The 14,642-nt window shown below is 48.6% G+C and overlaps 1 protein-coding gene across 1 annotated transcript; it reads left to right on the forward strand.

The window, feature by feature from the left end:
- The first annotated feature begins 224 nt into the window (after window positions 1-224).
- On the forward strand, window positions 225-2,504 carry LOC143850547 (uncharacterized). The gene is made up of 3 exons (XM_077359789.1): window positions 225-539; window positions 900-1,290; window positions 1,702-2,504. Exons 1-3 carry the CDS (start codon window positions 225-227, stop codon window positions 2,502-2,504), a joined length of 1,509 nt encoding a protein of 502 aa, XP_077215904.1.
- Window positions 2,505-14,642: the final 12,138 nt, after the last annotated feature.

The raw sequence follows: 14,642 nt of genomic DNA on the forward strand, positions 1-14,642 counted from the left end.
TCACCATGATGGTGGCGAACTGGGAAATGAAGAAGATCTTAGTCGACAACGGGAGCTCTGCAGACATCCTCTATTATCACGCCTTCGAGCGGATGCTGATCGGAGCTGACCGTCCGAAGCCGGCCAACTCAGATCTGTTCGGGTTCTCTGGAGAAGTTGTCAAAGTTGAAGGGCAGATCGAGCTTCCAGTCCTTATAGGAGAGCCGCCCTTCCAGTCCTTCGCCATGGTGAACTTCTTGGTGGTAAGGGCCAAGTCGGCCTACAATGCTATCCTGGGCCGCCCCAGCCAGAATCTCCTTCGAGCCATTCCCTCCGCCTACCATCAGAAGATGAAGTTTACTACACCAGGGGGCATAGGGGAAGTCAGAGGGGATCAGCCCCAGTCGAGGCAGTGCTACGCAGCAGCACTCAGAGGGGAGAGTGCGTCCGAGTCTCTGCCGATCGAACTGTTTGATCTGAGGGATGAAGCCCAGATCATAGTGAACGAGCCGGCCGAGGACCTTCTATCTGTCCCGTCATACAGCGATGACGACCAGAGGGTTGTCCAGATCGGCTCTGTCCTGCCAGAGGCCGCGCAGCAGGATCTTGTTCAGTTCCTCAGAGCCAATGCAGATGTCTTTGCCTGGGCTCCTTCAGACATGCCCGACATCGACCCTGCAGTAAGCACCCATGAGCTCGGGGTTGATCAGACCTGCAAGCCCGTAAAGCAGAAGAGGAGGCACTTTTCACCGGAGAGGCGAAGGGCCATCAGAGAAGAGGTGGAGAGGCTTCTGAAGGCCGACTTCATCCGTGAGATCCAGTATCCAGACTGGCTCGCGAATGTGGTGATGGTGAAGAAGTCTAATGGGAAGTGGAGGACCTGCATAGATTTCACAGACCTGAATAAGGCCTGCCCAAAGGACAGCTACCCGCTCCTGAAGATAGATCAGCTCATCGACGCTACTGCAGGTCACGAGCTCCTGAGCTTTATGGACGCCTTCTCAGGGTATAATCAGATCAGAATGCATGAGTCCGACATTCCGAAGACATCCTTTGTGACCGATCAGGGAACTTATTGCTATCGGGTTATGCCTTTCGGACTGAAGAACGCAGGGGCCACCTACCAGCGTCTCGTCAACAGGCTGTTCAATGAGCAGATCGGCCGCAATATGGAAGTGTATGTGGACGATATGCTGGTCAAGAGCAGAGCTGCTTGCAATCATGTTGCCGACCTCAAAGAAGCATTTCAAGTCTTAAGGCAGCACAATATGAAGCTCAATCCGACCAAGTGTACGTTCAGCGTCGGAGCAGGCAAGTTTCTGGGCTTCATGGTAAGCCAGAGAGGGATAGAGGCAAATCCGGAGAAGATCAAGGCAGTAATGGAGCTGAATCCGCCCAGAACAATCAGAGAAGTCCAGCGACTGACTGGGTTAGTGGCTGCACTGGGGCGGTTCATCTCTAAGTTTGCGGAAAAATGCCTTCCGTTCTTCAACGCAGTGAAAGGTTTAAAAACCGCGCCCTGGACTCCGGAATGTCAAGCAGCGTTCGAAGAGCTGAAGCAGTACTTATCTTCTCCGCCGTTGCTGTCCAAGCCAGAGCCAGGAGAAGAGCTGATTCTGTATCTCTCAGCAGGACCTTTGGCAGTTGCAGCAGTATTGATCAGAGAGGAGCACCACCAGCAAAAGCCGATCTACTATGTCAGTAAAGTCCTCCATGATGCAGAGACCAGATATCAGCGAGTCGAGAAGCTTGTATACGCACTCATTATGGCGGCCAGAAAGTTGAGGCCGTATTTCCAGGCGCATACGATCAAGGTCTTGACAGGACAGCCTCTCAGACAGATCCTCCACCGTCCAGATACTTCAGGCCGACTTGTGAAGTGGGCCGTCGAGCTCGGCGAGTTTGACATCAAGTATCTGCCCAGACCAGCGATTAAAGCTCAGGTTCTTGCAGATTTCATAGCTGAATGTACGACGCCAGATGCAGACCCCGGGTCAGAAGTAGCGCCTCCTTTGGGAGCAGAACCGGTTATTCCCGAGCCACAGATTGGAGCCGAAGCAGTTCCGCTTCCCGGGCTTGAAGGTGCGGTCCCGCAAGTCTGCCCGCTTCCATATTCTGAAGAGCCGCTCTGGGAGGTATATGTTGACGGGTCTTCAAACAGAAGTGGCAGCGGTGCCGGACTAGTGCTCACAGGACCAGATGATTTTATCCTGAATTATGCTGTGAGGTTTGGTTTCCGTGCGTCAAACAACGAGGCAGAGTACGAAGCACTCATCGCCGGGATGAACCTTGCCATTCAGGCCCGCGCTCAGAGACTGAAGGCGTACTGCGATTCACAGTTGGTTGTATGCCAGATCCAAGGAGAATATGAGGCCCGAGAAGAGCGAATGGTCAAGTATCTGCAAAGGGTGCGTAGCCTGGCCAGCGAGTTCGGAAGTTTCGAGGTCATTAGAGTCCCCCGGACTGAAAATACAAAAGCTGATGTGCTCTCAAAGCTGGCGGCGTCGGGCTACACCGCCCTCTGAGAAATTCGCATGGAGTTCCTAAAAACCTCCAGCATTGATGGTCAGCCCGTCGCAGTTATGGAGATCGAAGATGAGCCGTGCTGGATGGATGAGATCGTCAGATATCTGCGCAGCGGAGAGCTCCCCGGAGAGAAAAAAGAAGCCCGTAAGGTCGTACAGCGGGCGTCAAGGTTTTCACTCGACGGCGAAGCTCTGTACAAGAGATCTTACACCCTCCCGTACTTGAAGTGTCTCCGGCGAAGTGATGCCCTGTACGCCCTACGAGAGACCCATGAAGGGATTTGTGGAGAGCATCTTGGGGGCAAGGCCCTCGCTATCAAAGTTCTTCTAAGAGGCCTGTACTGGCCTACACTAAGACAAGACGCTCTGAGCCTTGTGAAGAAGTGTGAGAGATGTCAGAAATTCTCCCCAGCCGTTCACCAGCCCGCCGTGCCAATGGCCCCGATCATCAGCCCTCTCCCTTTTGCTGTCTGGGGAATGGACATTTTAGGTCCTTTTCCGCCGGCCTCCGGAGGCCGCGAGTTCGTCGTTGTCGCCATTGACTACTTTACTAAGTGGGTAGAAGCTGAACCTCTGGCCAAGATCACCGAGCAGAACATCCAGAACTTCTTCTGGAAATCAGTAGTGTGCAGATTCGGGATCCCCCGGATCCTCATAACAGACAATGGCAAGCAGTTCGACTCGAGGAACTTCAGAAAGTTTTGTTCAGATCTGAAGATTGAGCAAAGGTTCACTTCTGTGGCACATCCTCAGACGAATGGAGAGACCGAAGTGACGAACAGGACTCTGTTGCAGGGGATAAAAAAGAGACTGGATGATAGGACCGGATGCTGGGCTGACGAACTGTACCGTGTGCTCTGGGCGTATCGGACAACCCCACGCACCGCAACGGGTGAGTCGCCTTTCAACCTCTCCTTCGGGACATAAGCTGTGATTTCGGTTGACATCGGCGTTCCCTCCCCAAGAATTGTGGACTTCAATGAACAGCTCAATGGGGACGGGCTCTGCGTCAACCTCGACTTGCTCGACGAACGCCGTGAGGAGTCTCAGATCAGAGCCGCAACGTACAAGCAGAAGGTGTCTAGATACCATGATACGAAGATCCGGCCAAGGGAGTTCCGCGCTGGCGACCTGGTTTTGAGAAAAGCGGCCATTTCCCAGCCAAGAAAGGTGGGCAAACTCTCCCCGACTTGGGAAGGGCCGTACCGAGTCAAAGAGGTCATCCGTCCAGGAAGCTACCGCCTAGAGACACTTGACGAGTAGCTGCTGCCGCACGCCTGGAATTCCAGAAATCTCCGGATATATTATCAGTAGTCTTTCCTCTTGCCTTTGAAGGCCTGTAAAGAATATTTTTAGTTACATTTCAAAGAGAAATAAAGTGGAGTCGTGATTAAACTGTGTCTCTCATTTTGAGTCACTAGTCTAGCCCCTCCATAAAAAAACTCTAAGTGTTTGCAGACTTAGCTCTCAGTCTAAGTGTTTGCAGACTTAGAGGGCGGCAATGGTGCACTCCGGCGCGTCCAGTTCGGTGTGGAGATCAGTTCCAACCCCGGACCCGCCCTAGTGGGAAACCACTTCAAAGACCTGCCCGGCATGGCCGACCAAAGCCTAAGCCGGACAGGATATGGCGCACTCGTTAGGCGCCTCAAAAAACTCTAAGTGTTTGCAGACTTAGCTCTCAGTCTAAGTGTTTGCAGACTTAGAGGGCGGCAATGGTGCACTCCGGCGCGTCCAGTTCGGTGTGGAGATCAGTTCCAACCCCGGACCCGCCCTAGTGGAAAACCACTTCAAAGACCTGCCCGGCATGGCCGACCAAAGCCTAAGCCGGACAGGATATGGCGCAATCACTAAACGCCAAAAGACCTGCCCGGCATAGCCGTCCACAGACTAAGCCGGACAGGATATGGCGCACTCGTTAGGCGCCTCAAAAAACTCTAAGTGTTTGCAGACTTAGCTCTCAGTCTAAGTGTTTGCAGACTTAGAGGGCGGCAATGGTGCACTCCGGCGCGTCCAGTTCGGTGTGGAGATCAGTTCCAACCCCGGACCCGCCCTAGTGAAAAACCACTTCAAAAGACCTGCCCGGCCTGGCCGTCCAAAGCCTAAGCCGGACAGGATATGGCGCAATCGCTAAACGCCAAAAGACCTGCCCGGCATAGCCGTCCACAGACTAAGCCGGACAGGATATGGCGCACTCGTTAGGCGCCTCAAAAAACTCTAAGTATTTGCAGACTTAGAAGTTGGGAGTGGTTCACTCCGGCTCGTCATAAAGATAAGGAAGCGGCACAGAAGTCATAAGTACAAAAAAAAACAAGACAGCCGTACAGACAGTTGGGCAAAAATTATATTTGTATTTATATTCTGAAGTGCTCTTTTTGCCGAGCTAGCTTACAAAGAATGACCCTCACGGGCCATTACAAAAGTACAGTAAAAAAAAAAAAAAAAAAAAAAAAAAACAAACAAACAAACAAACAGATAAGAGCAGGAGGGCTGCCACTCAAGCCTCCTTGTCGACCACCTCGTTGGTGACTGCCTCCGAAGTGGGGGCTGCAGTCTGGCCGGCCTCTGTGGCTTGGGCGGCGACCTCGGCCGCCAGATTGACTTCCCGATCCACATCGATGGGTTGGGAGGAGTCCGGCTCGTCTTCCTCCTCCTCGTCCTCCTCGTCCTCCGGAGGTGCATACGGGACGGCCAGCCCGTCGAGGGAAAGGTCGGGGTAAGTCTCCTTCACCTTCTCGGCGCCGAAAAGAAACCCCGCCTTGTAGGCCTGGAGGCCCAAGTTGAAGAACTCTGTGTCCTTCCTCTTTTCGGTCTCCTTTACGGCCTCCCTCACCGCCGCTTTTACGGCCGCCTCAATGGCCGCCTTTTCCTTCTGGTCGGCTCTCTCCTTCGCCGTTAAGAGATCCTGAACGGCTTGGTTTTTTACCCTCTGCAGCTCGTCTCTTAAGGTGCTGTACTCGGCCTCTTTAATCTGGACGGCTTCGGTAAGCTCGTCCTTTTCCTTCTCGAGCTGGCCCTTCTCGGACTCTATTTTTGTGAGCGTCTCCGAGAAGAGATAACGCTTCTTGGCCATATCTCTGGAGTAGACCTAGAGCTGATAGAGGGCGGAGGCGATCGCCGCCTCGCAGGTCTCTGGTGCCTCCTTCTCGACGTCCCGCCGGTCGCGGGGAAGGACGCCCTGATATATTAACTCCGTGGAGACCCGGGTATCCCCCAGGCCTGTGTCCGTCTTCTGCACCGCCCAGTTCGGGCGGAAGACGTTGTCGCCAGTCACCCTGACGGCAGGGACGGCCAGGACTGCTCCGCCGTGTTGGGGCTCCGTCATTCCTGCAGATCCGGAGCTCTGTCCGGTGAAATTTGTCCGGCTCGGCTTGACCGAAATTTTATGTGACGCCCGGCTACTTTTTAGCGGCTCGGCCCGTGCGACCATTGCCGGGGTTGACTCCGGCACTTTTCTTTTCTTGCCCTTGGGCTGCTGCTGCGTCGGGGACGATTGGGAGCCCTGCTTAATCCTGTCCAGCATGGACATCTGCCTCACCATTTCTGCACGCAACAACAGAGCACAGTTAAAAAAAAAAGGGGGGAGAGGAAGACGACGAGCAGAAAGGAGCAGTTCGAAGAAAAGAAAAAAATAAGAGCTGGCCTAAAGAGTCTACGTACGTGCCGGCGTCGCACGACTGATGCCGAGCTCTACCAGGACCGCCTCCTCGGAGAACTCCGAACAGTTTATTTGACCGCGCTTCAGTTCTTCTTTGATCAAAGCGAAGGTCATATAGTCGTAACCCTTAAGGGCTGGTTTTTGACTAAGGTTCTGGGTGTCCGGCGTTCTCCATTCTAACGAAAACGGCCACCGGGAGCCCGGCTCGGTATCCCTAATGTAAAAAAACCTGTTCTTCCATGTGTGAATGGAAGTAGGTATGCCAGTAATCATCTTCACTTCGGGCCGTTGGCTGACGTAGATCCAGCTGCCTTCCTTGTGCCTCTTCAAGTGCGCACACATCCTGAAGACGGGCAGGGTAGGGTTCCTTTGGAGACGAACTCCCAACAGGTACAGGAAGCCGACCAGCGTCCTCCAGGAGTTCGGCACGACTTGCGTAATCGCCAGCCCGTAGACGAAAAATGGGTGCAAGGGGAACCTGAGCCCGACCCGTAAGGCTTCTTCATATATGCAGGGATCTGCACTATCGTTGCTGGCCCGGTCCCCTTCAATGGCCGCCCTCAAAATATACCGATCAGGGATGCAGTATTTGTCCCTGACGGCCTGAAGTTTGCCCGGCCCCAGATGATTCACCTCGTACAGGGCCCCGATGTTGTACTGCGGATCGGCCTCCATCCGTGCCTCCGCTATCACCTCGACGGGTGGGCGCGGCAAGCGAGGAGCTACCGCCTCAACTTCTTCTTCGTCCCCGCTGGTTTCTGCCCGGTACGGTCTGTCCCCACGGACCGGGATTGTGTCTAAGTCCACAATCACTTCCTCCCCGCTCTCCCCGTCTACATCTACTATCTCCACGTCTACAGCACCGGCCTCCGTAGGAGAGGCCGGCGTCTTCCTCTCCGACGCCCCAGATCCTAAACTACTGGTCGAACCGGACTCCCTTGAGTAAGAGTCCGTCTCCGAACTAGTGCTAGACATTAAAAAGGAAGAAAGGAAAAGCTAGAAGAAATTATCGAACTAAAGTGTTGAAGATCTCCGGGCTCACTGATTCGAAGCGGGCAGAGACTTGAATAGCCGAGCAGAAGAGGAGGAGAGTAGAAAGTGAAAAGTGAAAAATGAGAAGTGAAACTCCGGCTTATATAGGTTGGGGAGCGCGGGAAAAATCCCGCCCTTTTTCCCACCAGCCGGAGTGCGCCACGTCACCTACCGCATTAAATGCGTCGTCCGCATTAAATGCGCCGTCTGCGCCGTTCGCATTAAATGCAAGGCACAAGTTCCTATGCGTCTAGACGACAAAGACCTGCCCGGCATGGCCGTCCACAGCCTAAGCCGGACAGGATATGACGCGTTCGCTAGACGACAAAAGACCTGCCCGGCATGGCCGTCCACAGCCTAAGCCGGACAGGATATGACGCGTTCGCTAGACGACAAAAGACCTGCCCGGCATGGCCGTCCACAGCCTTAGCCGGACAGGATATGACGCGTTCGCTAGACGACAAAGACCTGCCCGCCATGGCCGTCCACAGCCTAAGCCGGACAGGATATGACGCGTTCGCTAGACGACAAAGACCTGCCCGCCATGGCCGTCCACAGCCTAAGCCGGACAGGATATGCCGCGTTCGCTAGACGACAAAAGACCTGCCCGGCATGGCCGTCCACAGCCTTAGCCGGACAGGATATGACGCGTTCGCTAGACGACAAAGACCTGCCCGGCATGGCCGTCCACAGCCTTAGCCGGACAGGATATGACGCGTTCGCTAGACGACAAAGACCTGCCCGGCATGGCCGTCCACAGCCTTAGCCGGACAGGATATGACGCGTTCGCTAGACGACAAAAGACCTGCCCGGCATGGCCGTCCACAGCCTTAGCCGGACAGGATATGACGCGTTCGCTAGACGACAAAGTACCTGCCCGGCATGGCCGTCCACAGCCTTAGGCGGACAGGATATGACGCGTTCGCTAGACGACAAAGACCTGCCCGGCATGGCCGTCCACAGCCTAAGCCGGACAGGATATGACGCGTTCGCTAGACGACAAAGACCTGCCCGGCATGGCCGTCCACAGCCTAAGCCGGACAGGATATGACGCGTTCGCTAGACGACAATAGACCTGCCCGGCGTGGCCGTCCACAGCCTAAGCCGGACAGGATATGACGCGTTCGCTAGACGACAAAGTACCTGCCCGGCATGGCCGTCCACAGCCTAAGCCGGACAGGATATGACGCGTTCGCTAGACGACAAAAGACCTGCCCGGCGTGGCCGTCCACAACCTTAGCCGGACAGGATATGACGCACTCACTTGACGCTTTGGAGTTCTGCCCGGCCGGGACGTCTAGGAGGTTAGGCCGGGCAGACGCCCGTCCAAATTTGGCCGGACTGAGCCGCCTACAGACCCCTGTCCGGCCGTGCTCCTTTAGGCCAAATTTTGGCCGGACTCTTGTCTGGCCGTGCTCCTCCAGTTTGAGGCCGGCCCCAGTTGCCCACAGGTTTTGGCCGGCCAGGTGCTGTTTTGACCTTCCTTTTGCTTTTTGCTTTCCCTAGCCGCTGCCACGACTACCACGACTAGGAGAACCAGGGGGCAACTGATGGGGTACAAAATCTGCAACCAATGGGCTGTTGACACGTGGCCCTCATAGGGACCACTGCAAAGCCCACACCTGTCCTGCCATCCGGTCCATACAGAGGCTGCCATCTGGTCCACCCAGAGGCCATCACCTGGTCCATACAGAGGCTGCCATCTGATCCACCCAGAGGCCATCACCTGGTCCATACAGAGGCTGCCATCTGGTCCACACAGAGGCCATCAGCTGGTCCATACAGAGGCTGCCATCTGGTCCATACAGAAGCCATCACCTGGTCCATACCCATACAGAGGCTGCCACCTGTCCTGGACAGGTGGCTCAGAACCACTATAAATAGCCCTCATTAGTGCTAAGGTGGGGGATCTGAGATCTAAAACCCTTAGATTTCTGCTCTGACTTTGCTCTGCACTCCTGCTCATACTGACTTGAGTGTCGAAGCGCCCGTCCGGAGCACCACTCCGGGTTGGTCTTCTGACCCTTTGTTTTCTTGTCTATGCCCTCGTGCAGTGCAGGACTCCACCAGCCCTTCAGCTGTAGCGTGCCAGATCAGCCCTTCCGGCCCTACCATAACCTGTTACCAATTTTAGACCTAACACTAAGTAAGCTAGAATTAAGGGATTTACTCCTATCTTCTTGCCCATCTTTGGTCTGTTTCTTTAAGTTCGTTCTTTTTATTTCGGTAGATCTGTTTTTGTCTCTGTTTATCTACAACATCAAAGTAGAATCTTCGTTTTTGATCTTTTGTGACGATCCAACAGAAGCCTCTCTTATATCCCTCCTGTTAAAGAGTTTTACGTAATCTCTGCTATCTACGAATCGTCGGTCATCAGCTTGTCCGGATGGCTTGAAACCCTAGCTATTTGAGGTATTTATTTAAGACTCTGATTTTGGTTTTCAATTTCGTTTTCTTCATCAAACAGAGATAGAAATGTTCCTTTTTCTTTCTTTTAATATTCCAAGAATTTTTCTAGGAGAAGATAGCATTTCTTTAGCATTTCAGGTTTGAAGAACATCACAGAAAGGTAATTTCTTAATCTTTCTTCCATTTGATATCTATTCCCAATTACTATGTCCATCTTTCTTTCATTTTATGGCAGCCAGAAAATCGGCCGCGCAAGAACGACCAGAACATGGGTGATAAACACACCCATTTCACAGTCCTATGTATTCTCTCTTGATCTCAATCACTTTTTTTATGGTTTCAAAGCTGAACTCTGGCTCTTGCTCTCAATCCCTTTTTTTATGATTTTTTCCCCTGATTTTGATTTGTCAGCTGATTCGCTCTTAATCCTTTTTTTTATGATTTTTTCCCCTGATTTTGATTTGTCGGCTGATTCGCTATGCAGAGTTACTATTTGAGTTGAAGATGGTTTCTTAATGGCAAGAAAAATGACCCAAGAGACCGATACTTTTATTTATCCAATGATTATTTGTGATAAGTGTTTGGTGTTTAGTCTGGGTTCCTCTCTCTATTGGGCTTCCTATTTATATTTCTCCTTCTTTTTATGGTTAATGTATATTTTTCCTTCTTTTAATGCCCATTGCTTTGCTTTCTAGACCAGCACCCGCAAATTTGTCCAATATTTAATTGGATCGGTTTCTTCTAGCCTATAACTTACCAAATTATCATCGTTTGTTGAATGTAAATTTGTTGAAGGCAATTTTTCAAATAGATTTCCAAGACTTGAACTCTCCCGTTTTTCTTTGGGGTTTTGCTGGTTTTCCAATTCTTTACTCAGAGAGTAAAGAGAGAAATTGAGATTTTAAGACATTTTTTTGCAGGATTGAGCGCAAAAAGAGAGTAAAGAAACAGAGCCCTACTCTCTCTCTCTCTCTCTCTCTCTCTCTCTCTCTCTCTCTATATCTCTCTCTCTCTCTCTCTCTCTCTCTGCCTATTTCCATCCGTAAACCATTGAGATCTTGATAGAAAGGCCTTTAGTCTTGAAGATTCGTTTCTGTCCCTCCTCTAATACATGGACCGTGTGTGGACGGATGGCTGTTTTTACGATAAAACATTGTATTGCTAGGCTATGGCTATTTTTAATACACTTCTCAGTTGCCTGTTTTTTGTTCATCTTACTTGCGGGATTAATGTGGGTAAGGATTGAGAGACTTGGATTGTTTTGTTCTTTTTAGTTTTGAGTGGTAAATAGCATTTTATGTTTGCTCTGTTTATATTTTTGGGTTTACTTTTCATTCCATTGTAAATATGGTTTCAATGTTCCACACCATACAGTGCCTATTCACTAGATTTATGCACATATGAAATGTACAGGGATGAGATCTTGGGGGTGCAGTTTGAAAGATGTGGCCAAAGTGCTTGCTGAACATTGATTGAAAACGAGGAGACAATTGAATTGGGGTAAGTCATAGATTAGGTGGATTTCAATGCCATTTTTTGTTTTGTTTTGGTCATGGGTTTTGTTTTCACTTTTTTTAAGCTATCAGTAGCCTGAAAATTCTATTTGTGGCTATGGTATTCAAGGTGAAGTAAATCTCTCTCTCTCTCTCTCTCTCTCTCTCTCTCTCTCTCTCTCTCTCTCTCTCTCTCTCTCTCTCTCTCTCTCTCTCTCTCTCTCCTGTGATTCATGCTGAGCATGCATTTTAGTAAAAGTAAACTTCAAACTATCGTAGAAAAAAAAGATGCAACCATTATGTTTGATGTTTTAAGCTTATGTAAGATAGCTTTGGTTGTTTAATAGGGGACCTGGAATCATCTGATGGGATGGGATGGGATGGGATGAGATTAGGGGCATCAACCACAGTTTTTGTTAAAGTTAGGTGATGTTTCATGAATTTTGGTGATCTTTTAGACCAGAAATCATTTGGTCCTTTGGTTCTTTTTTTTTTTTAACACTTGCGGGAGAAAGTGATAGACGAGGAGAGTGAAGCTGAGTTTCTGGCAGCGATTGAACTTAATAAGAAACCTCTGGGGCGGCGGTGTTAAGACTTAATACAATGGTGCTAACCAACTTCTCTGGCAAGAATTGATGTCCGGGTCTTAGGAACCACATCATTGGAACCAACTTACCGATGGGGACATGCATTTGCGTTTAAGGTGCAACCCAAGTTTCAGAAGTATTCCACGTCATTGCCGACACATTTGATCTTGATCAGATTTTAGGCATCCTTAATTCCCTGTTTATATTGCAAGAATTTATTTGAAAGTTATGAAAAGAAAGACTTTTCCCAAATGTCCTGCTTATAAACCTCATAATACGTAACTCATATATTTTGTTCTTTATTCATTCAACTTTCATTATTTTTGATCTAAAATAACTTTTCCCTCCGTGCATCGCAAGGGTTGTCCCACTAGTATATATATGAGAGGACATTTCCTACACACTAGTGTAGGTAAGTTACCTACGCACTAGCTTAAAATACAGTGGGGGCCCACATTGTTTGGGTGATCCAAACAATTCATTTGTTTGGTCCTCACATAGATAGGGTGTCCACAAAAAATCAGCTCCTACGATTTGTGGAGGTAAAATGGACGTGTATAAACCTTCACAAATTAGTCCATTTTTTGCCTCCATAGTTTGAATGGTTAGGATGATCCTATGGATCTGATTTTTTGTGGACACCCTATCTATGGTCCTATCTATGTGAGGACCATTCAAATGAATAGTTTGGATCACCCAAACAATGTGGGCCCCCACTGTATTTTAAGCTAGTGAGTAGGTAACTTACCTACACTAGTGTGTAGGAAATGTTCTCTCTCTCTCTCTCTCTCTCTCTCTCTCTCTATATATATATATATATATATATATATATATAGGGAAATGTTTTCTGCGCGATACATCAGATAAGTTATCTGAGCAAGAGCTCAAAATATCATGTGGGCCAACATTGTTTGGATGATCCAAAGCATTCATTTGATAGGCCCTTACATAGATAGGGTGTGCCCAAAAAATCACCTCCATAGGACCATCTCAACCCTTAGATTTTTGGAGGTTAAAAATGGACAGATTTGTGGAGGTTTATACCCATCCACTTTAACCTCCACAAATTGAAGGGTTAGGATAATCCTATGGAGCAGATTTTTTTGTGCACACTCTATCTATCTTTGGACTATCCAAATGAATGCTATGGATCATCCAAACAATGTGGGCCCATATGGTTTTTTGAGCTCTTGCTCAGATAACTTATCTAAGGTCTCACGAAGAAAACGTTATATATCTATTATATTAAAGATGATTGACTTTCAACCATTTTTGATGATATGGACATCCCCTCTTTTGCCAACTCAGCCTCTAATCTCCTTAACAACGGATAATAATGGATGTCACAATGTACCGTTTCACGGTTTGTTTTCCAAAAGCACCCATCCTCCCGAAGAGATGCCAAATCAGCCCTTCTTTAACACTAAAAATACACCCCTAAAAATTAGGTTCTACGTTTCACTTTATCTTTGAAAGCTCTCCTTAACTGGACACTATTCGAATCACGTCTTCTCTGTATTTTTCCCATACGCCCCTTCTCCGTATGTGTTAATTTTTTTAAAGATTGCGTTTGCAGTTCGCACCCCTAAAAATTACGTCCTTTATAGATCCCTACAAATCAACCAAAAGAACACCCTTTGTTAGGCCCTTCTAAATCGTTTGAATCCCTAAAAATGAGCCAAAAACACACCCCTGTATATATATATATATATATATATATATATATATGAGGAAAGTGAAGCTACACCACCGATGTAGCTAACTTAGCTACACCGCCGGCTTAAAATACAGTGGGCCCACATTGTTTTGGTGATCCAAACCATTCGTTTGATTGGCCCTCACATAGATAGGGTGTCCACCAAAAATCAGCTCCATAGGATCATCCCAACCCTTCAAATTTCGAGGCAAAAATGGACAAATTTGTGAAGGTTTTTACACGTTCATTTTTGCCTCCACAAATCGTAGGGTTGGGATGATCCTATGGAGCTGATTTTTGGTGGACACCCTATCTATGTGAGGGCCAATCAAATGAATGGTTTGGATCACCAAAACAATGTCGGCCCATTGTATTTTAAGCCGGCGGTGTAGGTTCACTTTCCTATATATATATATATATATATATATATATATATATATATATATATATATGAGAGAACATTTCCTACACACTTGTGTAGGTAAGTTACCTACACACTAGCTTAAAATACAGTGGGGGCCCACATTGTTTGGGTGATCCAAACCATTCATTTGAATGTAGGGTGTCCACAAAAAATCAGATCCATAGGATCATCCTAACCATTCAAACTATGGAGGCAAAAAATGGACCAATTTGTGAAGGTTTATACACGTCCATTTTACCTCCACAAATAGTAGGGTTGGGATGATCCTATGTATCTGATTTTTTGTGAACACCCTATCTATGTGAGGACCATTCAAATGAATTGTTTGGATCACCCAAACAATGTGGGTCCCCACTGTATATATATATATATATATATATATATATATATATATATATATATATATATATAGAGAGAGAGAGAGAGAGAGAGAGGAAACTGTTGGTGAGCTTAAGCTCACCAAACTTATGGTGAGCTAGCTTGCCCAATCACATGGGTCCCACATTTTGGGGAGTGATCCAAACCATTCATTTGCAAGGCCTTATCATAGATAGGGAGTGTACCAAAAATCAGCTCCATAGGATCATCTTAACCCCTCCATTTGTGGAGGACAAAAATGGGGCAGATACAAATCTGCCCCATTTTTGTCCTCCACAAATGGAGGGGTTAGGATGATCCTATGGAGCTGATTTTTGGTACACCCCCCATCTATGTAAGGGACTTTCAAATGAATGGTTTGGATCATCCTAACAAAGTGAGCCCCCATGTGATTGGGCAAGCTAGCCCTCATATATATATATATATATATCTCAAAAAAAAAAAAACCCTTGAAATATCCATAC

This window comes from Tasmannia lanceolata, unplaced genomic scaffold, assembly GCF_043159265.1.
Source record: "Tasmannia lanceolata isolate RefF3 unplaced genomic scaffold, GAP_Taslan_0.1 ptg000018l, whole genome shotgun sequence".
Lineage (NCBI taxonomy): Eukaryota > Viridiplantae > Streptophyta > Magnoliopsida > Canellales > Winteraceae > Tasmannia > Tasmannia lanceolata.